At 38.5% G+C, this 22,515-nt stretch overlaps 1 protein-coding gene across 2 annotated transcripts in view; it reads left to right on the top strand.

The window, feature by feature from the left end:
• The window catches only part of scara5 (scavenger receptor class A member 5), a 79,098-nt gene that overhangs the window by 7,974 nt on the left and 48,609 nt on the right, over positions 1-22,515 (top strand). Inside the window, exons 2-3 of one of the 2 annotated variants that reach the window (XM_023348290.1) lie at positions 1,411-1,528; positions 6,611-6,739. In XM_023348290.1, the coding sequence (XP_023204058.1) occupies positions 1,417-1,528; positions 6,611-6,739 (241 nt within the window). In that variant the 5' untranslated portion in view covers positions 1,411-1,416. Of the gene's footprint in view, positions 1-1,405; positions 1,529-6,610; positions 6,740-22,515 lie in introns of both variants that reach the window. The other variant, XM_005803426.2, reaches the window with a different exon arrangement.

The raw sequence follows: 22,515 nt of genomic DNA, 5'->3' as shown, positions 1-22,515 counted from the left end.
GTTTCAGTTTAGTGAAAATACAGGGAATGAGGCTTCAAGATAAATAGAATGTAATCGTTTTAAATCAATCAATTAATTAAGTTTATTTGTGTTACAAATTTCAGCAACAAGGCATTTCAAAGTGCTTTACATCATAAAAACACAAAAATACAGTCATAAAAAAGTTCAGTAGTTTGTTTTCATAACAAACACATTCAGGTTCATTGAATTTATGAAATCAAGTTGGTGGTTAAAATCAGTCCAGCAGTTTCTGCCCATAAACATTAAATAAAATATAATAAACAACCATAAACAAACTACAGAGCAATAGCTCCCAATGAGCAGTTAGCAGCAGTTAGCATTTTTAAATGCTAACTGCTGCTAACATACCAAAATTACTTATGAAACACTGTGTATGACTACATTTGTCTGAAATATATGTTAAGATATAATACCTGTAAAGCAGGGGTGTCAAACTCCAGTCCTGGAGGGCCGCAGTCCTGCAACTTTTAGATGTGCCTCTGCTGCACCACCTGAATAGAATAATTAGGTCATTAGCAAGGCTGGGAGAACTGATCTACACAAGGAGGAGGTAATTAAGACATTTCATTTCAGTGTTTTGTAGCTGTGGCACATCTAAAAACTGCAGGACTGCGGCCCTCAAGGCCTGGAGTTTGACACCTGTGCTGTAAAGAAACACAGTTCTGATCCTAATACATTCCACCGTTACAGAACGGCAACAGCAAAAAGGGGCGGAGCTATCAGTTACTGGTTGCTATGGTAACCACCAACTGCCAAGAGCAGCGTAACAAAACTTAAAACACCAATAAATGTCTGGGGAAACAATTACTTGACTAAACAAAATAACTTCAAAGGATAAATAAACACATTTTGACAAACTTCACATCTAAAATATTGTTAAAGTAAAACCCTGATGCACATAAACAAAGTTTGACCTCTGTGCTCTAAACTAATAAGCACACATAAAAGTTTGTTTTCAGAATAAGTGGGAATTAATTAATTTTTTTGTTAGTTTTTTACTATTTCCACACTGCAAAAACTCAAAATTTTGCCATTAAATTTGGATCTAGTTGCTAGTTCACATAAGAGAAAAATGACTTACTAGATAGGAGCTTCTTTTAATTGAATCATTTCTTAATATTGATGAAAAAGTCCTAGTTCCATTGGCAGATAATTTTACTTATTTACTTATTTTTTCCCTTGTTATAAATGAAATAAACCATTTTAAGAAATCATTGACTTAAAACAAGCTGAAAAGTTACTTATAAGTCATTTTTTCTTTTATTTTAAGTTTACTAACATATATGCACCAGCAACCAGACCAGAATTTAATGGCAGGATTCTGTGTTTTTGCAGTGTAGGTCATAGGAGGTGTTTTAACTGACTCATATTATTGTTTCTTTAGTTTAGGAGGGGATGGAAAACAAAGCCATGTATCTGAGCACAAATGAGGAAAGAGAGAGCAGCTCCATGTATGAGGAAGTCTACGATGGACACAACTTGTCCAAACTCAACCTTTGTGATGAAGGTAAGAAACTTTATATTTTATCAAAATTATAGAAATTACTTAATAATTGTAAATGGGTGAGATTAATTTATCTCTGCTTTTAACGATAAGGTATTTTCTTTGAGTTTCATTAGGAGATTTTTAAACTTTGTGATTTGAGAAAAAACCCACCGTCATCATCTAACTCAGATGAAGTCCAAGTCTAAAACTGCTGGAAAAAAGACGGGATGCGATCATGTTCTTGGCATTTGGTCCTCCTCTGGCTCTGGTCATCTAAATGTCCAGAAATGACATCTGTATTTGTGAGGCGAGGTGCAGCTGAACGAACTCGCAGATTTAATATTCTCAGGTTTCACCCTGCAGCTTGGCCGGTTTGCTGGGAAAGTTTGAGTTAACATCAACTGGAGAACTTGTTGGCATTCATTTCAGTTTATTCAGATAACAAACTGAAAGCTAAAGTCACAAAGAAACATATTTTCTTTACACTAAGTAAGGGGTGACTAAAGTTTGAGTCAAAAGTATTTGTGGGCTAAAAATCAAGTAAATAAAGTTGCCTTTTCTTTTTATCTCATTCGTTATAGACCCAAAAGAAGGATTTTGGATGTTTTCTGTATTAAAATAAATGCAGGTAGTTTTCACCTTTTTTGGCTCGATTGAACAAATTATTTTCAGTGTGACAACTGGGTCACTTTTTTCAAAACATTTGCTATGTTTAGCCAAATTTAATAAAGCAGAAAAAGCTGATTTGTGTGCAGCAAAGGGGACTTTTTAGTAAAAGTTTCTGGCTAAACATTTGTTCTAAATGCTTAATTATAAAAAGATTTGTGTTGTACTAAACATTTTCCATTGTAAGAAGATTATGTCAGTAATAATTTTACCCTGATTGCAAATAAAAAAAACTCATCAAGCACCTATGCTGGACGGGTAAAATTTTCAATCAAAGGGCCGCAAATGTCCCCTGGGCCACAGTTTGGGAACCCTTCACTAAATATTCTCCATCTGGGCTATACAAGAAGTTAAACTTATGATGTCACCTTTCAGTTAGCTAAATGTCTGACTTAGTTACTTATTTACAGTGAAGTGAAAATGTATTTGCCACCTTTTTTGCCTTTTCATAACACTCTTAGCATCTAACTAACTTTTAAATTCAGTAAAGATAACTTGAGTAAATATTTTAGAAATCACGATTTGTGTTTCTTAGACCTTTCCAAACCAGGCTGGTTCAGTGTGTTTCAGCTAAAATTGGTGTTCATGATATAAAAATAAGAAACAGATGGTGAAAATTATCCCAATGCCAAAGCCGCTTCTGATTCAAAAGACCACGAAGGCCCGTCTCTCTTTTGCTAATAAAACATCTTGATCAACCTTAAAAGTTTTATAAAAATATTGTGTGGACTGACAGGCTAAACGTGAACTTTATGGAAGGTGTGTGTGAAAAAACAAAACACAAAACCTTACTAAGTTTCTAGTGCAAATATCTTCGTTCACTTATAATGAGACAAAACTAACAAGTAACTTTTCAGGAAGATATAGCAGATTGTTTGAAGTCAATAATTTTTTAATATTGAGGAGAAAGTTTCCAGATAATTTCACTTATAACATGATATTTGTTCCCATGTTTTTAGTGAAAAATCTCCCAATGTAACTAGCAGCGGGTTGCTAGGTGACAGGCTTTGACTTGGCTGTCGTTGCTAGGTAACGGCGCCAGCGGAACTAGACCTTTTTCATCAGCATTAAGAATGTATTGACTTAAAACAAGCTCCTATATCTTCTTGAAAATTAACTTGTAAGTTAGTTTGTCTTATTTTAAGTGCACTAAGATATTTGCAGTAGAAACTAGACTATAATTACTTGGTAAGATTCTGTGTTTTTGCAGTGAACACAAGAAATCAGAAAACAGTTGATGGAAGAGATTAAAAAATACAGTTAACATGTATAACAACGTACATGACCTATGATTTATGACAAATTTCAAAAGTAGAGTGATTTACAGTAATCATTTAAAATTAGAAGTAAAAACCAATTAAATTCTTAAGAAATAAACTTGAAAACATTGGTTAATTTAAAAATGATTCACGATATGAGCATAGTTTTGATTATCTAGTATCTATTGAGTTACTTCCTGAAAGAGTTAAATGATTTCTTAGTTCTAATTTCTAGTTTTTGGAGTGGCTTAGTCCAGTTCTGGACTTAAGTCCCGGTAAGATGCTTTAGCATGACCTGAACCAGGCCATCCAAGCTAAGAAAATAAATAAATCAAATCAAATGGAGAAATCTTCCACTGAACTGTAAATGAATCATTCCTAGTTTTTGCAGTCTTTCAGTTGTTGATTTAACTGGTAATTATGTTGTTGCATAGCGCCACATTGGTATGCATATATTTATTTTCCGTAATAAATTGCATCATTATTAGGAATAATATAACTGTAATCCGATATCAAAAGTAATTTAATGATCAGAGACATTTAAGCGTGACAGAAAAATGAAATAAATAGAAGAAATCCATTAGCAAATACAAATCCAGCTGTGCCAGTAGTAAATAAAAATGCTTATTAAAAGATTTTCAATTTATGGGTCGAAGAAAAAAGCAGCATAAATGAGGTAATTTTCTGGATGAAAAACAGGCCGATTAATTTTAAGTGTTTATGCAAAGAGCACAACCCTGCCTCCCTGCTCTTAGTTTGTTATATAACACTGGAAGTGAAGGAATACGGTCCTGACATAAATCAGAAGTCCGATTTGCCCTAAACTCTTAAAACTTTAACTGCACACGTGAGTTTCTCCTGAGGTGGCTGCTGCTTTTACTTTCCGCTCTGTCTGCATGGTTACGATGCTTTTCTTCCTACAGTTTTTGGTTTTAAGACTGGCCTGTTAAAAATGAAGAATCTACGGAAGGCAATAAGGGTCAATAAAAAAAGAATTCTGACTTTTTTCTTTGTTTTACAGAATTTTGACTTAAACTCAACATTTAAATTGTAATCTCAGAATTTAGACTTAAATCTCAGAATTTCAGCTTTAATCCCAGAATTTTAACTTTAATCTCAGAATTTTAACTTTAATCTCAGAATTTTGACTTTAATCTCACAATTTTGACCTTAAGCTCAACATTTTCACTGTAAACTCAGAATTCTGACTTTAAACTCAGAAGTCTAATTCTCTGCCAAAATCCAAATAAATACCGAAACATTCTTAGGTATCTAAATTATGTTAGAATATGAAAATAATCACACATCTGTTTCTTAATTGTTATTGGTAGATTTGAGATTTAAGACCTGATTTGCCTGATGGTGCATAATTAATTTAAACCATTTTGATTCTGATTTAAAAATCTGAATTCTGGGGCGTGCTGCGGTGGCGCAGGGGGTTAGTAAGGTTTGGAGGCGGACGTCGGGGGTTCGACTCCCGGTCCTGGTGACCTTTGCTGCATGTCTTCTCTCCTCGCCCTCCTTCCTGTCTGCCTACTGTCACAAAAAATCCTAATCCGTTTCTGTAAGAAGCCGACCAGCGTGTTGTTTGTACATTCCAGCCGTGTGACTAACACACGTCTCAGCCAGCTGTGTTTGTCTTACGCCGTGGCTGCGCGTGCTTTTCATCACGGAGGGGAAAGTTAATGTGTGTGTGCATCAACACCAGTCCACCAGCATTCGTTGATGGACTGCCACGGCCCTGTTTTTGTTTTAAAGTTCGGACACAGATGACCGTAATTATGACCGTATGAAATCCCAGTGGAGGCCATCTTCACTACAATGCCACTTGTTTTCACAACACATTGCACTACAAAAGCACAAAATCATACCAAGTATTTTTTAGTCTTGTTTTTAATTGTGTTTTCTACTTAATGAAAACATTGCAAATGCAAAATTGTGTTTTTCGACATTAGTAGAATATCGACAATGTTTTGTGCACATTTGCAATGGAAATGCAGCTTATGCATTCAATCTGCTTTTAATCTTTCTTCAAATAAAGCAAGTCAAACTTTTTTATAAAGCAAATCTGGTACAAACTCTTTGAGATCCAATTATTCCAACTTTAAGCTCCAATAAAGAATTTCTCCAGTCAGATAAACATGTGCAGTTCTGTGCATGATTTCACTTTAGAGAGGAAAAGTCTGAGTCCGGTTCTAGTTACAGATGAAGAATGTGATTCCATAAGAAGGTTTGAAACTGATTCATCTTCTTGACCCGAGGCGAGCGTTTCCATCAACGCCGCGTCCCGCCCAGCCCTCCAACACACAGACACAGAAACAGCTTTTCCATAATTCATCGTAATCACGTGTCACTTTTATCAAGCCTGCGTCTGACCCGGAGAGGACGGTTAATAATGGCTCCTCAGTGAGTGTGTGCAGTTCATGCAGCAGAATTTGATGCTGGTTGTGAAGTAATGCAGAGATTTTGTCAGAAGATGAAGATCGTGGTTGTAGTTTTGAGTGGATCGCCTCGTGTTGCTTCGTTTCCTGTGATGGAAATGTATTCCCTCATAGTCAGAGCTGGGTAGTAACTAGTTACATTTGCTCAGTTACATTTACTAGAGTAACTTTTGTGCTTTTTACTTTTACTTGAGTAACTTTATTACGAAGTATTGCTACTCTTAACTTGAGTGGCATTTATGGATTTTATACCTATTGAATGAAAAACAAACATGTTTTAACCAAAAGTGCACCAGAATCAGACACACACCTGCAGTTTTTGTTAAACGTTTTTGTTGAAAGAAACTAATTTGAAATTTGTTTTTGCCTGATTTTGTCATTTTTGTTACTTATCTGAATAACCAAAATGTCCACTTTACTTTATATTTTGGTTCATCTCATTATTAAATGTTTAAATATTAAATCATGATTTGATCAGTTACTCAGTACTTTTTACCAAATAGTTTTACTTGAGTAATTTGTTTGGATGGTTACTTTGTACTTTTACTAAAAGTAAAAATATGTTGCAGTAGTGCTAACTTTACTTGAGTACAATTTTCACGTTTTATGCATATAGTCAAAAATGTTGCAATAAATTTCTATAATTAGTCATTTTTCAGCTACAAACCAGCAGTAGATTTCTATGTCGTCTTAATCTGAAAGTGCAAAATATTTTTCAACGTTTGTTTTTGTTTTAGTGTGCGCAAAGCGCCGCAGGAAGCAGGACCAGCACTGCAGTCTCCTGAACTCCCTGTCTGCCATCAAATATGCGATTGTGTCCTTGTACGTCCTGGTTCTGCTGACCATCTTTGGACTCTGCTTGGCAGGTAGGGTGAGCATTATGATGTGGGGAAGATGGCTAGAGTTGACTGTAAGATGAGTGAAGAAAAATATCAGGAGATTCTGGAAGAAAAACCTTGTTAAGGCTGCAAAAGGTGTGAGACAGAGTTGGAGTTTCACCTTCTATCAGGACTTTTTCTTAAAATATTCAGCCAGAGCTACAGTAGAATTGTTTAGATTTAGATTTAGATACTCGTATGTTAGAATGGCCCTGTCAAAGTTTAGTCCTAAATACAATCATGGGAAGACTTAAAGGTGACCTATTGTGCTGCCTTGAACAGCTTAGTATTGGTCTTTGGTCTAAACAAAATATGTCCACTTTTTATTTGCACAAAATAATTTTTAGATAGTCAGATTCTTTTGTAAGTTTATCCCTACTTTGAACTCCTGTTTCTTTAACTTCAAATAATCTGCTGCTGGCCACAACCCCGGTTCGATGTTTACACTCACACCTTGAAATGGCTACAAATGGATGCACAATTGCACAACCATACATCTTTGAAAAGCAAAAGTAGAGCCTCCTGCACAACCAACAAACATGCATTAAGTGGTTTCTGGATGTTAAGTCAACAACAATACACTGTTCTTTTCCAGCAGCCACTGTACAGCTCATAGTACGGTAAAACCAGCTGACCGAATGTGCTGGAGCTCCGCTTGGGTTGCTAGGTAACAGCACAGTGCCTGTCGATTGTGGCTCAACAATGGGGAAGTTTTTGAAACGACTCATTTTCCAGACACCAAAAAACATTGCCAAAAACAAAAGGCTGAGTACAGCGGTAAAACCAGCTGACCAAATGTCAGCTGTCGATTGGGTTGCTAGGTGACAGGCTGGGCTGGCTGGGGTTGCTAGGTAGCGTCACATTCTGGAGGTTTTTTGAAACGACTCATTTTCCAGATACCAAAAAACAGTAACTTATTGCCAAATAACAGCTGGGTGCTTTTTTAAAGCAGTCAGTATACACTCAAATAGAAGTATAAAAACATGCAAAATGTGAATTTTACGTAACGGGTTCTCTTTAAACGTCGTGGTTCACATTTGCTTATCATCCAGTCTAATTGAGTTTAAGGTATTTTGCATAGAAATACAGAAAATTCAATTGGAGAAACAATCCTTATTTTAAACCCCTAAAATCATGTTTCGTGACTTTGAAAGTTAACACTGAACAAGTCTGAGAGGCTTGATCACTCCTGCAAGGTGCTGTATCACACCCCTGGATCTCTTGCGAAGTTTCCTGTCTGGACGGTGCGTTCATGTTCATGCATATTTACAGTGCTGGGATCTGCTGCCAAGCCTAAGCAGCTCAGTTTCTTGGTTTTAAATCTGACTCAGTTGGATCCCAAATGGGTAATTTTTTAAATGTGCTGGTTCACATGAATCCCTTACAAGGCCGCATTCTTTACAAAATGCTGGACAGATACCTCAGTCAGTATATCTTTGCTGTTGGATTAACTTGTTGGAAAAGATAAATCCGTGAAACAAACCCGATCCTGACGACTGCGTTTAGTTTATCACGACTCCCTCCAAGAGAAATAAAAAAGATTTAAAATATTTGGTTGGGACGGCGTGTGCGTGTTGAAGGAACATGATGTCTTCGTATTGCTCTCTAAGGGCTTCGTGCGTAACATCAGCCACTGGTATGAACTGGGTGCTATCACACCTTTGAAATCATGTTTTCTGAAACCTGTTTTTATTTTTTAGATTTACTGTTGAGAGCTCAACTGTAGCAAGCAAATAAAAGGCTGAAAGTGCAACTGGTGTTGAATATTTTCTGACTTCAATGCCAAATTTTACGGGTTTTTGAACTGTTGTACACCACCATTAATTTGATTAATCGTGATTAATCGATTATTTCAATAATCAGTATCTGGTTTAGTAATTGATTAATTGTTAAGTGGAGTACATAGACTGAGAAAAGTCCATTTGCTAAACAATCAACGCACACAGAGCAGTAATTCAGCCAAAACTGTACAAAAAATGTATATTTATTGCATCTAAGATGATAAAAAAAACTTTCTCTATAAATTTTTAGTTGCAGATGCATCTGTTGCTACAAATGATCAACTACAAACTAAAGGAATATGTATGTTGTGGCATTTTATGTAATCATTTTTTATTTTCATATTTGAAAATGAGTTAAATTTGGTTATTTGCATCTTTTAATGTATTTCTAATATTGAGCAATAAAAGCTTTAGTGGTTAATGGAAAAATCTGCAGAATTTGACTATTTTAAGCTGATTAATCGATTGAATAATTGATTACTGGAATAATCATTAGTTTCAGCCCTAGAAATCTTTCATTTCTGATCTGCAAGGTAGTTAGCTTACACCAATAAGGATGTGAAATGAGCTACTTAACAGTTCTTAAACTTGCAAAAACAAAAATGTACACAAAAATACTTTTAAAGCTTAAAAAAAAAAAGGTACAATCTAGACCTTCATCCTGAGAAAAATCTTTGAATTTCAAATCGGGACGTGAATCAAGTTGAGCATCTTTGAGGAAATAGAAACATCTGTGCGGTGCAGTCTGATTACTCTTGACCTTTTCAATCAAGGGAGAAACTCAGAAGTTGAAGAATGCCAAGTCTTTGATCCAAACATGGAAACATTTTAGTTTTCAAGTTTTGAAAGTTTTCCAAAAGCTCTTAAAAACATTGTTTTCCTTTGCTTTGTTTTGTAGAAGAATTGTTTTCAGATTGATGACAAAAACAATAAAGGAAGACATGTTAACACAACCCCGAAAAGCAACATTTAGTGGAAACATTGAGTGTGAAAACTTTCCGTTGGGGCTGCACATCATGTAACAAAGCAGGTTAGCCATTCACTTACTATCCCAGCAAACGTTTCGTTTCAAAAAGCTTGAGTTGGAAGACAAACATCACATCTCTGTTGTTGGCCCAAAAAGAACGAAACTCTGCAGTGGAAATTTGGACATGGTGGGTTATGGAAATTAGAATTAGCTGTTGTTATTTCATATCACTCAGTCCGGTAATAAATTCCCATGTCATCAGAGCTGACACTGCATCGCTTTTGGATTGATTTTAAAAAAGAAGAAAAAAAAATCCCTGGAATGAGACGCCAAATGAGAACAACTTTGGAGGTGAATCAGACTCAACGGTTCTGATTCTGCAAAACCCACTGTGGCCTCCTTATTGGTTCTTCCACTATAAAACACACAGTGGGAAAAATCTGAAAACATGTTGCCTTCAGGCCTGCATGATGGTGGAAGAATCAAACACTTCTATTAATCCTTATTTCAGTAATAAACTATATAAAGTAAAATTGACGTTTTTGATCTTGGCTTCATGTTTTTGTTATTTTCTCATCAAAATAATAATAATAATAATAATTAATAATAATAATAATAATAAAAACAAACCTGGAGTGTCGCTTTGATTCTTTCATACATGTTTGAGAAATCCTATAATCTCTATGGCATTCAGCTCTCCAAAACGCCTGGCTGGACCTAGCTCCGCCTTTGAGGAATAGCTCCTCCCCCTCTCTGCTCCTTCAGACTAGCCAGCAGCAATTAGCAAACATCTGGTGGAACTACTGAGCTCATTACATGAGCTACTTCTCAGTGAAATCGTTGTTAAAGGGTTAATAGAGGAGCCATGTTGTGATGACTTCCTGAAGGCGGAGCTCCAGAAAGAGCAGGACTTTCTTAAAGAGACAGAGGCCTATGGGTGGCCATTTATTTCTTGGCATGACAAGAATTTTGATTTACCGTTGACACAATAATTTCCAAAAGTGATAGTGTTACTATTTTCTCCACTGTTTGTCCAATGAAACTATGAATACAATGTGATTAATGTGATTAAATACAGTTATTATGAGCAGTTTGGTGATATAAATCAAAACGTTTCATGTGACTGTTGTCCTAAAGAAGTGTGTTACAAATGTTTCCCAAGAGCATTATTTGTGCTTGTGTGGCTGTTACTGTTGTGTCATACTTTCACAGCCTTACATTCACCTAAAAACAAAGTAATGTCACTTTTGTCTTTATGAAAAGTTTTAAGTCCATATCGCCCAGAGGCCCAATTTCAAGGCGTTAAATCAGGAAGTGAAATTTTAAATCAGATTTGATACATATAGCATTTTTATAACAACTGAAGGTGACATATTCACTTGATTGCGTTATAAAATGGCACTATGTGCCTGGAAAACACATCTTACTGCCCCTTTAAGGCTTCTCCTTGAGCCTGTTTTAGAAAAGCGGCCCAGCCAGGCTTTTCTTAAGTTAAATACCGGCCATCCAAAACCTAAGTGGCTCCAGAGTAGCTGCGCCGGAGGCCCCCTGCGCCGTACACACACACACACACACACACACACACACACACACACACACTTATTCACGCCCACGAGTGCACCCACAAACACACCCAGTGTTCAGAGGTGCAGCACTCAGCTCCATGCCTTCACATCCTGCCTCCTTTCCAGCCCTTATGCTGCCTTCTTGGCCTCCCTTTTAGCTCATTCAGGCTCACTGATTTGATTTTTTAAAAGAGATTATAGACTGATTTTAGGCTGGAGACAGCTGCGTTTATGACGTAAATAACGCAGTTTCCTCTGCATCAGCACATCTGATCCCAAATCTTAGTGTTGGATAGACAGAGAAATGTAAAAATAAAGATGAAAGAATCAAAGGATCCTTTATTCCCTCATCAGGAAGTTAATAGCCGCTGATCTGTCCATTCTCAGTCTGCAGGTTTCTTTCTGTAGAAAGCTACTAAGTTTCTGAGGTTAATCAAAAACGAAGAAAAGCTTTCCTGTTTTTATCAACTCAATGTGGCCTTTTGGAGAAAGCTTTGGATGTGTTTTTGTTTCTGACTCACAAACATCAAAATGCAGTTTATTATTTTAAGAAAATGCAGAGTTTCAGTCTCTGGAAGCCAAAAGAGAAGCGTGACGTTCAGCTTTAGTGCTAGGTCTGGTTCAAGTTAAGTTTGATGGATTCCTGGATGCTACATAGATGATCAAATCCAAAGTTGTTCAGTTATTTGCAATAAGTAATGGATATGTTTGACAAAATTTTGTTACTTTGAATGACAATAATAACTTCATCCCTCTGAGGTGCTGCTGAATTTATGTTAAACCGTTTTATAACCTTGAAAAGCTTTAAATGACACGATGCATTTCCTCAAATCTACATCAGGTTTAAAATCAATCAGCTCTCTCAGAAGTTACATTTAGGACGCTGTTGTCTCTCTTATTGTTGTTTTTTTCAATAAAGCAACAAGTATTTTATCACAACTGCAGCTTTTCCAGGTTAGCCTTCCTGAATTATCTAATTATTTCAACCAGATTATTCTCTGTTTTGATAGGACTTGTTGATAATTAAGCCGGTTTTGTCTTTCAGTGTTTTTCCATGTTCAGTCAACTTACAGAGAAAGTCGTTTTCCTGCTTTGCTTTGAACGCCATAAATGTGATTGACTACTATTTCAGCTGCTTTCAGCTTAAAAGTTGCCAACGTTTCTGCCTCCAACTTTACATTTACAGCAGTAAGTTGAAAACTAGTAGGTGTAAATGTCAAAATACCATTTGCAATTTGACCAAAATAATTTGTACACTGTAAAAAGTCTTAAAATTAGCAAATGAATCCACAAGCGTTTTAAATTTCTAGCCTAAATTTGTGCTATTTAAATAGATTAAAGCCCAACTGTCATAATAAACCAACTTTATTGAATGATTTTTAGTTCAAATCTTCACTCCTGTTCTGGATTTCCCTGTTATCCGGTCGCTCTAAGCAGTGTAATACATTTTAACCTCTGTTTTCTTTTTAGTTATGAATCCCATGAGTCTGTTGGTGTGGTTTATTCTCATGGCACAAAATCTCTTAAATTAAAATTAGCTTCACTTGAGATCCAAATGTGTTAATCAGAAACATTTTATTTCCCTTATTAGACAGTGGATGTTGTTAAAAGAAGATCTGACAGTTTATTACCAGGAGTTAATATTTTTATCTATTCCATGTGCAAAGAATTAAGGGACTTTTGAGAATATCTTTGGCAAAATACTGCTTCAAATAACTTAAGTCAGGTTTTAAAATAACAGGATGTGTAAAAAAAAAACTAAACACACACAGTTAACAGCAGAAAGTGAGCTTGTGGAAGAGCTGCCAGGAAGTTTAAACATGTTTAATGGAGGTTTTAGCTACAACATGAAGCTAATAATTGATGGAAATGCATCACAATAACATATCAGTACAGATACTTTCTTCAACAGGTCAGGATTCTGTCACTTTAAATCCTAGTAATCTGCTATTGGCCACACTCCCCCAACTCAATGTTTACAGTAGCTGCAAACAGATGCATAATTATACAACCATACATCTTTGAAAAGCATTAGTGGAGCCTCCTGCACAACCAACAAATATGCAGTAAGTGGTTTCTGGATAGTAAGTCGACAGCAAACTCACACCAGCAGCCATTGTACAGCGCATAGAGCAGTAAAACCAGCTGACCACTTGGGTTGCTAGGCAACGGTTTAATACCCGTCGATTGTGACTCAACAATCAGGAGGTTTTTGAAACGGCCCATTTCCCAGACACCAGCAAACAGCTGCTGGAAGTATAAAAACAAGCAAAATGTGATTTGTTTCACAATAGATCCCCTTTAATGTTCCCTCAAAATTCAAAAGTATTGATGCATTTTGACGTAGCAGCAGAGGACCTTTATGAGGAGAGTTTGAATTTCTCACCTGTAGCCATTAGGTGGTGCTTTACAGTGGAAAAGCTGCTGCGGATCCTGAAACATGAAGCTACAGCTCTCTGTAGGTGCATCTGAGTCATGTTTTCCAGTCACAGAAAACGTACAGCTCACGGTTTTGGCTTTGTGATACACTTTTCCCTTCACATTTAATTGCTGGAAAACCTGATGGCAAGTTAATAATTCTTCCCTTAAACTGTGAACTTTTAAAACAGTGGTGCCAGAGGTGAGAGTCATGGGGTTGCCAAGTGAAAGTAGTTAATAGTTGCTTTGTTTTCAGAAAGCCTTGGTGGATTTTGGCTAATTGATGTTGCTATTGTTATCACAAATGGCCACCATCATCTCTTCCTGCTGAAGCTTAAACAGCAGATTTATTTCAGTGTTATGGAACAATGAACAGTATAAGTTTGGTTTTATGAACCCTGAAATAATATGGCAACTAGAAAACTAGCTACAAACTTTGTTTTATATGTTGAAATTAATTAATTGCTTGTGAATTCATGAAGTAGATGTGCTATATTTCCAAAAGTATTCACACATTTATGAAAAGTTCTGTGCAATAGGTGCAGGCATGACATTTTATGTAATAATTACAAAAAAGTGAAATGATTGATAAAGTCAGACAGAAAATTTCAGTTTGCGCAGTTGGGGATGTTCACTTCCTGTTTCAACATGATGGTACACCAGCACACGGTATATACAAGGTCTGTACCGTGATAGGTAAGAGAGTTTGGTGTGGAAGGACTTGATTGACCTGCACAGAGTCCTGAATTCAAACAATCAGAAAACTTTTGGGATGAATTAGAGCGGACACAGTGAGGCAGTCCTCCTCGTCCAACATTAGCGTCTGACCTCACAAATATGGTTTCCCAAACATCACGCCTTACCAAAAAATCTAAAGCTGCCTCAGGCTGCATTCACACCAGCCTGGTTTAGTCCACTTTAATCAAACTCTAGCTCGTTTTTCTAGAAGGTCTGCCTTGTTTGGGGATGTGTGAACCAAACTGAACCAAAAAAGAGAAACAGAAACTGTTTGCCTGCCTACAACACTAGATCTCAGTCCGGTTGTAGTAAACTATGGTTTTAAAGCTTAACAGACCAGAGGTCACTCCAGAACCAGGAAGTGAACTACAGCGCAGGGAATTCTGGGTAAATACAACCAAAACAAACGTTTGAGTTTAGCACTAGCGGGAGAAATGGCTCACTGTCTTTTACCAAGAATAAGGGAGAAATTAAACATCCACTAAATGTGAAAATGTAACAAATGTTGCAATTTTGGTCCCAAATTGAACCAAATCGATTTGGGACTGATCAGGTGTGAAGAGACAGAAAAGTCCAACATAATTTTAGAAGTTTATAAGTGTTTATAGGTTGAAAAGTGAATACTTTTGGCAATATATTGTATTTCTGATAGATTTTAGATTCATGTATTGATTATATAACACCAAACAGAACATATTTTATAACATAAATTATAAAAACCCCAGCTGAGCTTCACCTTGTTTCTTCTGTTCTTTTTGAAATATATTTTTTCTCATTTAAATGTGCAAGCTTGCATCAACTTTAGATGACTCTACCTGCATTTTATTTTTTTTAGCCCTGTTAATGGTATTTTTGCTGGAGATTTGCTTACTTTTCCTCCAGTAGAAACACATCAGGTCCAGCTGACATGTGGAGGAAAGTGACATCAGAGGCCGCTGGGAAAACAATGTCAGATTTTTGAGGGGTTTTTTTTAGATCAGCCACAAGCTTTAGATTACTTAAGCTCCTTCGAGGGTTATTTAAGAAATGTCTACATGACACAAAGAGGGAGAAAAACGGATTTGAATGTATACCACATGTGTGATGATAGGTTTGCCTGTGGAAAATCTTTCTTAGGGTAAATGTGACACCACAAAGTGCCACTCCTAACAACATAAAGCCAGATTTCACATGTCTTATAGATCATCAGTGTGGAAACAATAAGAGGTTTTTCTCATGTTCCCATGTTTGACAACGGAACAACATTCATATTTCAAACAACTGTCACCCAGAGACGAAAATCCAAAGTAAAAAGCTTATTGTTTAAATGCATGAAAATGGTACGCATTTGTCATTTTTGTAATTGCTGTCAACAGATTTGGGTTGTAACTAGTTACATTTACTCAATTACATTTACTTGAGTATCTATTTTGGGGGGGAAAGTACTTTTAGGAGTATTTTTCTCTAGCATGAACAGTTTTCTTAGAACGGGATAAAAGCTACAAAACGGCTGTTTTCATGAAAACAGAATGAGGATTTTAAACAAAAACATCAAAACAAAACTGGATCTTCAGCAAAAATAATATTCAACTGGAATCGATGCTGAAAAAGATTAAATCAGCAGAAGGTTTAACCAGATCATCATTTAGTTATAGTTCGTCTTTAAACAGACATCTGAGCAGAGCTGACTAGTAACTAGTTACATTTACTGAAGTAAAAAAAAGTACTTTTAGGAAAATTTATTTTATTATACATTTTACTATGTAATTTTACTATGAAGTATTTCTACTTTTACTTGAGTAAAACTTCTGGATTTTCTACCCACTGAATGAAAAACAAACATGTTTTAACCAAAAATTCACCAGAAACAGACAAACCTGCAGTTTAAAAAAAAAAGTTTTATACATTTTCTATTGAAAGAAATTCATTTGGAAAAATATTATTTTACCTGATTTTGTTATTTTTTGTTACTTATAAGAATTATTGTCATTTCTTTTTCAAAACACCAAAATTTCCACTTAACTTTATATTTTTAAGTATTAGATCATTGATAGTTTGAATAGTTGCTCAGTACTTTTAACCAAATACTTTTTTACTCTTGAGTACTTTCTTGGATGGATACTTTTTACTTTTACTTGAGTAAAAATATGCTGAATTATTAGTACTCTTACTTACGTACAATTTTTGGGTGCTCTGGTTGTCAGGTTATTGTCTTCAGTACGCAGTAATAATGCCCACACACACACACACACACACACACACACACACCCCTGCATATGTTTTACAGAGATGTATGCCACACGTACACTCGGCCCCGGGGCCCCTAAAGTGACTCTGAGAACATAAAGCCCTTTCTAATGAGTCTCTGCTCTGGTCGTGATTCTTTCTGAAGAAAAGAGTTTGGACTTGGTCCAGCATTCCTGGTGGGAGTTCGTCCCAGTAAGAGCACACACTCAAACACACAGGAAAAAAAGAAAAGAATAGACAGCGAGGACAAGAGGGGTCCCCAAAGTCAGCAGACAGCTTCACTTAGAAAGTCAGGCTCAGGCCATTAACATGTCAAGACTAATTGGACCTTTTCTTCAATTTTTCTTTTTTTTACACCCAGACAGAAAGTTTGACACTTTGCAATAATAGGAACCAAAGTTTAATATCCATAACTTTCAGAATGAAGTCTGTTTTCTGTCCTACTTACAGCTTCTTCTGTCTAGAAATGTTTTTGACGCTTAAAAGCAGCAATTCAGATTAATTTTATTAAGAAATTCTGCAGCTTTTTTTTAGCATCACGTGGATCAAACCTCAGTTTGGGTCAAAGCGTAAATATCAAGGCCGGATTTTTGAACAAAGACTCTTTACATCCACATGAAAGATTTGGACCGCTTTAAAGTTCGTTTCTGTTTATAAAATGTGGGTTTATGATCATAAAACGGCTGAAACTGTGAGGGTTTCTTTTTTCTAGATCTTATTTCACCACATTCCATGTTCTGCTTGTCAAGAGTTAGATGTATTATTAAAATTTTACTGTTTTTATTTAGTAAAAGTTTATTTAGCTTAAGGTGCGTTCACACCAAACACGTTTCGCGGGTCAAAAACTCGTCCAACGCTTCAAGTGTGATGAATGCGTTTCTCGCATCAGGCATGTCTGGTTCACATTCGAAGTCTATGTGAAGACTTTGAATGTCGAGGGCGCGTTGCGGCGCGTTTCACGTGTCTAGCATGGTGCGATTTGAAGCGTTTGCAGCGTTTGACACGTTTGCAGCGTTTGACACGTTTGCAGCGTTTGACAAGTTTGGAGCGTTTGATACGTTTGCAGCGTTTGACACGTTTGCAGCGTTTGACACGTTTGCAGCGTTTGATACGTTTGCAGCGTTTGACACGTTTGCAGCGTTTGACACGTTTGCAGCGTTTGATACGTTTGCAGCGTTTGACACGTTTGGAGCGTTTGATACGTTTGGAGCGTTTGACACGTTTGGAGCGTTTGACACGTTTGCAGCGTTTGACACGTTTGCAGCGTTTGATACGTTTGGAGCGTTTGACACGTTTGGAGCGTTTGACACGTTTGGAGCGTTTGACACGTTTGCAGCGTTTGACACGTTTGGAGCGTTTGACACGTTTGGAGCGTTTGATACGTTTGGAGCGTTTGACACGTTTGGAGCGTTTGATACGTTTGGAGCGTTTGACACGTTTGCAGCGTTTGACACGTTTGCAGCGTTTGACACGTTTGGAGCGTTTGACACGTTTGCAGCGTTTGACACGTTTGGAGCGTTTGACACGTTTGGAGCGTTTGACACGTTTGGAGCGTTTGACACGTTTGCAGCGTTTGATACGTTTGCAGCGTTTGATACGTTTGCAGCGTTTGATACGTTTGCAGCGTTTGATACGTTTGCAGCGTTTGACACGTTTGCAGCGTTTGACACGTTTGCAGCGTTTGACACGTTTGGAGCGTTTGACACGTTTGGAGCGTTTGACACGTTTGCAGCGTTTGACACGTTTGCAGCGTTTGACACGTTTGGAGCGTTTGACACGTTTGGAGCGTTTGACACGTTTGCAGCGTTTGACACGTTTGCAGCGTTTGACACGTTTGGAGCGTTTGACACGTTTGGAGCGTTTGATACGTTTGGAGCGTTTGACACGTTTGCAGCGTTTGACACGTTTGGAGCGTTTGACACGTTTGGAGCGTTTGACACGTTTGCAGCGTTTGACACGTTTGCAGCGTTTGATACGTTTGGAGCGTTTGATACGTTTGGAGCGTTTGATACGTTTGGAGCGTTTGACACGTTTGGAGCGTTTGATACGTTTGCAGCGTTTGACACGTTTGCAGCGTTTGATACGTTTGGAGCGTTTGACACGTTTGGAGCGTTTGACACGTTTGCAGCGTTTGATACGTTTGGAGCGTTTGATACGTTTGGAGCGTTTGACACGTTTGGAGCGTTTGACACGTTTGGAGCGTTTGACACGTTTGCAGCGTTTGACACGTTTGGAGCGTTTGACACGTTTGGAGCGTTTGATACGTTTGGAGCGTTTGATACGTTTGGAGCGTTTGATACGTTTGGAGCGTTTGACACGTTTGGAGCGTTTGACACGTTTGGAGCGTTTGACACGTTTGCAGCGTTTGACACGTTTGGAGCGTTTGACACGTTTGGAGCGTTTGACACGTTTGGAGCGTTTGACACGTTTGGAGCGTTTGATACGTTTGGAGCGTTTGACACGTTTGCAGCGTTTGACACGTTTGCAGCGTTTGACACGTTTGGAGCGTTTGACACGTTTGCAGCGTTTGACACGTTTGGAGCGTTTGACACGTTTGGAGCGTTTGACACGTTTGGAGCGTTTGACACGTTTGCAGCGTTTGATACGTTTGCAGCGTTTGATACGTTTGCAGCGTTTGATACGTTTGCAGCGTTTGATACGTTTGCAGCGTTTGACACGTTTGCAGCGTTTGACACGTTTGCAGCGTTTGACACGTTTGGAGCGTTTGACACGTTTGGAGCGTTTGACACGTTTGCAGCGTTTGACACGTTTGCAGCGTTTGACACGTTTGGAGCGTTTGACACGTTTGGAGCGTTTGACACGTTTGCAGCGTTTGACACGTTTGCAGCGTTTGACACGTTTGGAGCGTTTGACACGTTTGGAGCGTTTGATACGTTTGGAGCGTTTGACACGTTTGCAGCGTTTGACACGTTTGGAGCGTTTGACACGTTTGGAGCGTTTGACACGTTTGCAGCGTTTGACACGTTTGCAGCGTTTGATACGTTTGGAGCGTTTGATACGTTTGGAGCGTTTGATACGTTTGGAGCGTTTGACACGTTTGGAGCGTTTGACACGTTTGGAGCGTTTGACACGTTTGGAGCGTTTGACACGTTTGCAGCGTTTGACACGTTTGGAGCGTTTGACACGTTTGCAGCGTTTGACACGTTTGGAGCGTTTGACACGTTTGGAGCGTTTGACACGTTTGGAGCGTTTGACACGTTTGCAGCGTTTGACACGTTTGCAGCGTTTGATACGTTTGGAGCGTTTGACACGTTTGGAGCGTTTGACACGTTTGGAGCGTTTGATACGTTTGGAGCGTTTGACACGTTTGCAGCGTTTGACACGTTTGGAGCGTTTGACACGTTTGGAGCGTTTGACACGTTTGCAGCGTTTGACACGTTTGCAGCGTTTGATACGTTTGGAGCGTTTGATACGTTTGGAGCGTTTGACACGTTTGCAGCGTTTGATACGTTTGGAGCGTTTGACACGTTTGGAGCGTTTGATACGTTTGCAGCGTTTGACACGTTTGCAGCGTTTGATACGTTTGGAGCGTTTGACACGTTTGGAGCGTTTGACACGTTTGCAGCGTTTGATACGTTTGGAGCGTTTGATACGTTTGGAGCGTTTGACACGTTTGGAGCGTTTGATACGTTTGGAGCGTTTGACACGTTTGGAGCGTTTGACACGTTTGGAGCGTTTGACACGTTTGGAGCGTTTGACACGTTTGGAGCGTTTGACACGTTTGGAGCGTTTGACACGTTTGCAGCGTTTGACACGTTTGGAGCGTTTGACACGTTTGCAGCGTTTGACACGTTTGGAGCGTTTGACACGTTTGCAGCGTTTGATACGTTTGGAGCGTTTGATACGTTTGGAGCGTTTGACACGTTTGCAGCGTTTGACACGTTTGCAGCGTTTGACACGTTTGCAGCGTTTGATACGTTTGGAGCGTTTGATACGTTTGGAGCGTTTGATACGTTTGGAGCGTTTGATACGTTTGGAGCGTTTGATACGTTTGCAGCGTTTGACACGTTTGGAGCGTTTGATACGTTTGCAGCGTTTGATACGTTTGCAGCGTTTGACACGTTTGGAGCGTTTGATACGTTTGCAGCGTTTGATACGTTTGCAGCGTTTGACACGTTTGCAGCGTTTGACACGTTTGGAGCGTTTGACACGTTTGCAGCGTTTGACACGTTTGGAGCGTTTGACACGTTTGCAGCGTTTGACACGTTTGGAGCGTTTGATACGTTTGGAGCGTTTGACACGTTTGGAGCGTTTGACACGTTTGGAGCGTTTGACACGTTTGCAGCGTTTGATACGTTTGGAGCGTTTGATACGTTTGGAGCGTTTGACACGTTTGCAGCGTTTGATACGTTTGGAGCGTTTGACACGTTTGCAGCGTTTGACACGTTTGCAGCGTTTGACACGTTTGCAGCGTTTGATACGTTTGGAGCGTTTGACACGTTTGCAGCGTTTGACACGTTTGCAGCGTTTGACACGTTTGGAGCGTTTGACACGTTTGCAGCGTTTGATACGTTTGGAGCGTTTGACACGTTTGCAGCGTTTGATACGTTTGCAGCGTTTGATACGTTTGGAGCGTTTGACACGTTTGCAGCGTTTGACACGTTTGGAGCGTTTGATACGTTTGGAGCGTTTGACACGTTTGGAGCGTTTGATACGTTTGGAGCGTTTGACACGTTTGGAGCGTTTGACACGTTTGGAGCGTTTGACACGTTTGGAGCGTTTGACACGTTTGGAGCGTTTGATACGTTTGGAGCGTTTGACACGTTTGCAGCGTTTGACACGTTTGGAGCGTTTGACACGTTTGCAGCGTTTGATACGTTTGCAGCGTTTGATACGTTTGGAGCGTTTGACACGTTTGCAGCGTTTGATACGTTTGCAGCGTTTGATACGTTTGGAGCGTTTGATACGTTTGGAGCGTTTGATACGTTTGGAGCGTTTGATACGTTTGCAGCGTTTGACACGTTTGCAGCGTTTGATACGTTTGCAGCGTTTGACACGTTTGGAGCGTTTGACACGTTTGCAGCGTTTGACACGTTTGGAGCGTTTGACACGTTTGGAGCGTTTGACACGTTTGGAGCGTTTGACACGTTTGGAGCGTTTGACACGTTTGCAGCGTTTGACACGTTTGCAGCGTTTGACACGTTTGCAGCGTTTGACACGTTTGGAGCGTTTGACACGTTTGGAGCGTTTGACACGTTTGGAGCGTTTGACACGTTTGGAGCGTTTGACACGTTTGGAGCGTTTGACATGTCCGCCAAATAGGCCGGCAACGGAAAACAACGGCTAGAACGATTTTGACGCGCGTCCAAATAGACTTTGAATGTAAACCAGATGATCGAAACGTGTTTGGTGTGACCGCACCATCAAGCGCCTGCATTCAAAGTGCACATGCGTCGAACCTGAAGCGTCGGACGCATTTTTGATGCTCATAACGTGTTTGGTGGAAACGCACCAAATGAGGCACGTCAAACGCCTCAGAATCTCTCTAGCCGTTGTTTTCCGTTGCAGGTCTATTTGTCAGACGCATCAAACGCTCCAAATGGTTCAAAACACGTGAAACGCGCCTTTTCTCAGTCTGGATTCTGGTGCAAATATCTTTGTACACTTAAAATAAGACTTTTCAGCAAGATGTAAGATCTTGTTTTAAAAAAATTATTCCATAATATCAATAAAAATAAAATGACTAGCTCCACAGGCAGATTATTTCCAAGACATGTTTATAAGTGAAATAGTGTGGAAGGAATTATTGACTTAAACAAGCTTCTATTTTTGCTGAAAATGTACTTGTTAGTTTTGTCTTATTTCAAGTTAGATATTTGTACCAGAAACTAGAACAAAAATACTTGATAACATTTTGTTTTGCAATGTGTCGATTTGAAAAACATCTAAATCAAATCTTTGATTTCTTTTTAAAGAAGGTTGATACATCTATACAGCTCAGCAGAAAGTGTTTTAGTTTGTAAGCATGCAGAACTTTGATCAGACGTGAGATGAAAAACGGCTCGACGCTGCAGTGCAAAAATAATCAAACAAAAGCTGCAGGTTTCA

Source organism: Xiphophorus maculatus, chromosome 15 (genome assembly GCF_002775205.1).
Source record: "Xiphophorus maculatus strain JP 163 A chromosome 15, X_maculatus-5.0-male, whole genome shotgun sequence".
Classification (NCBI taxonomy): Eukaryota; Metazoa; Chordata; class Actinopteri; order Cyprinodontiformes; family Poeciliidae; genus Xiphophorus; species Xiphophorus maculatus.
The sequence above is the reverse complement of the archived record's forward strand: the minus strand, read 5'-3'. Positions and strand labels throughout refer to the sequence as shown.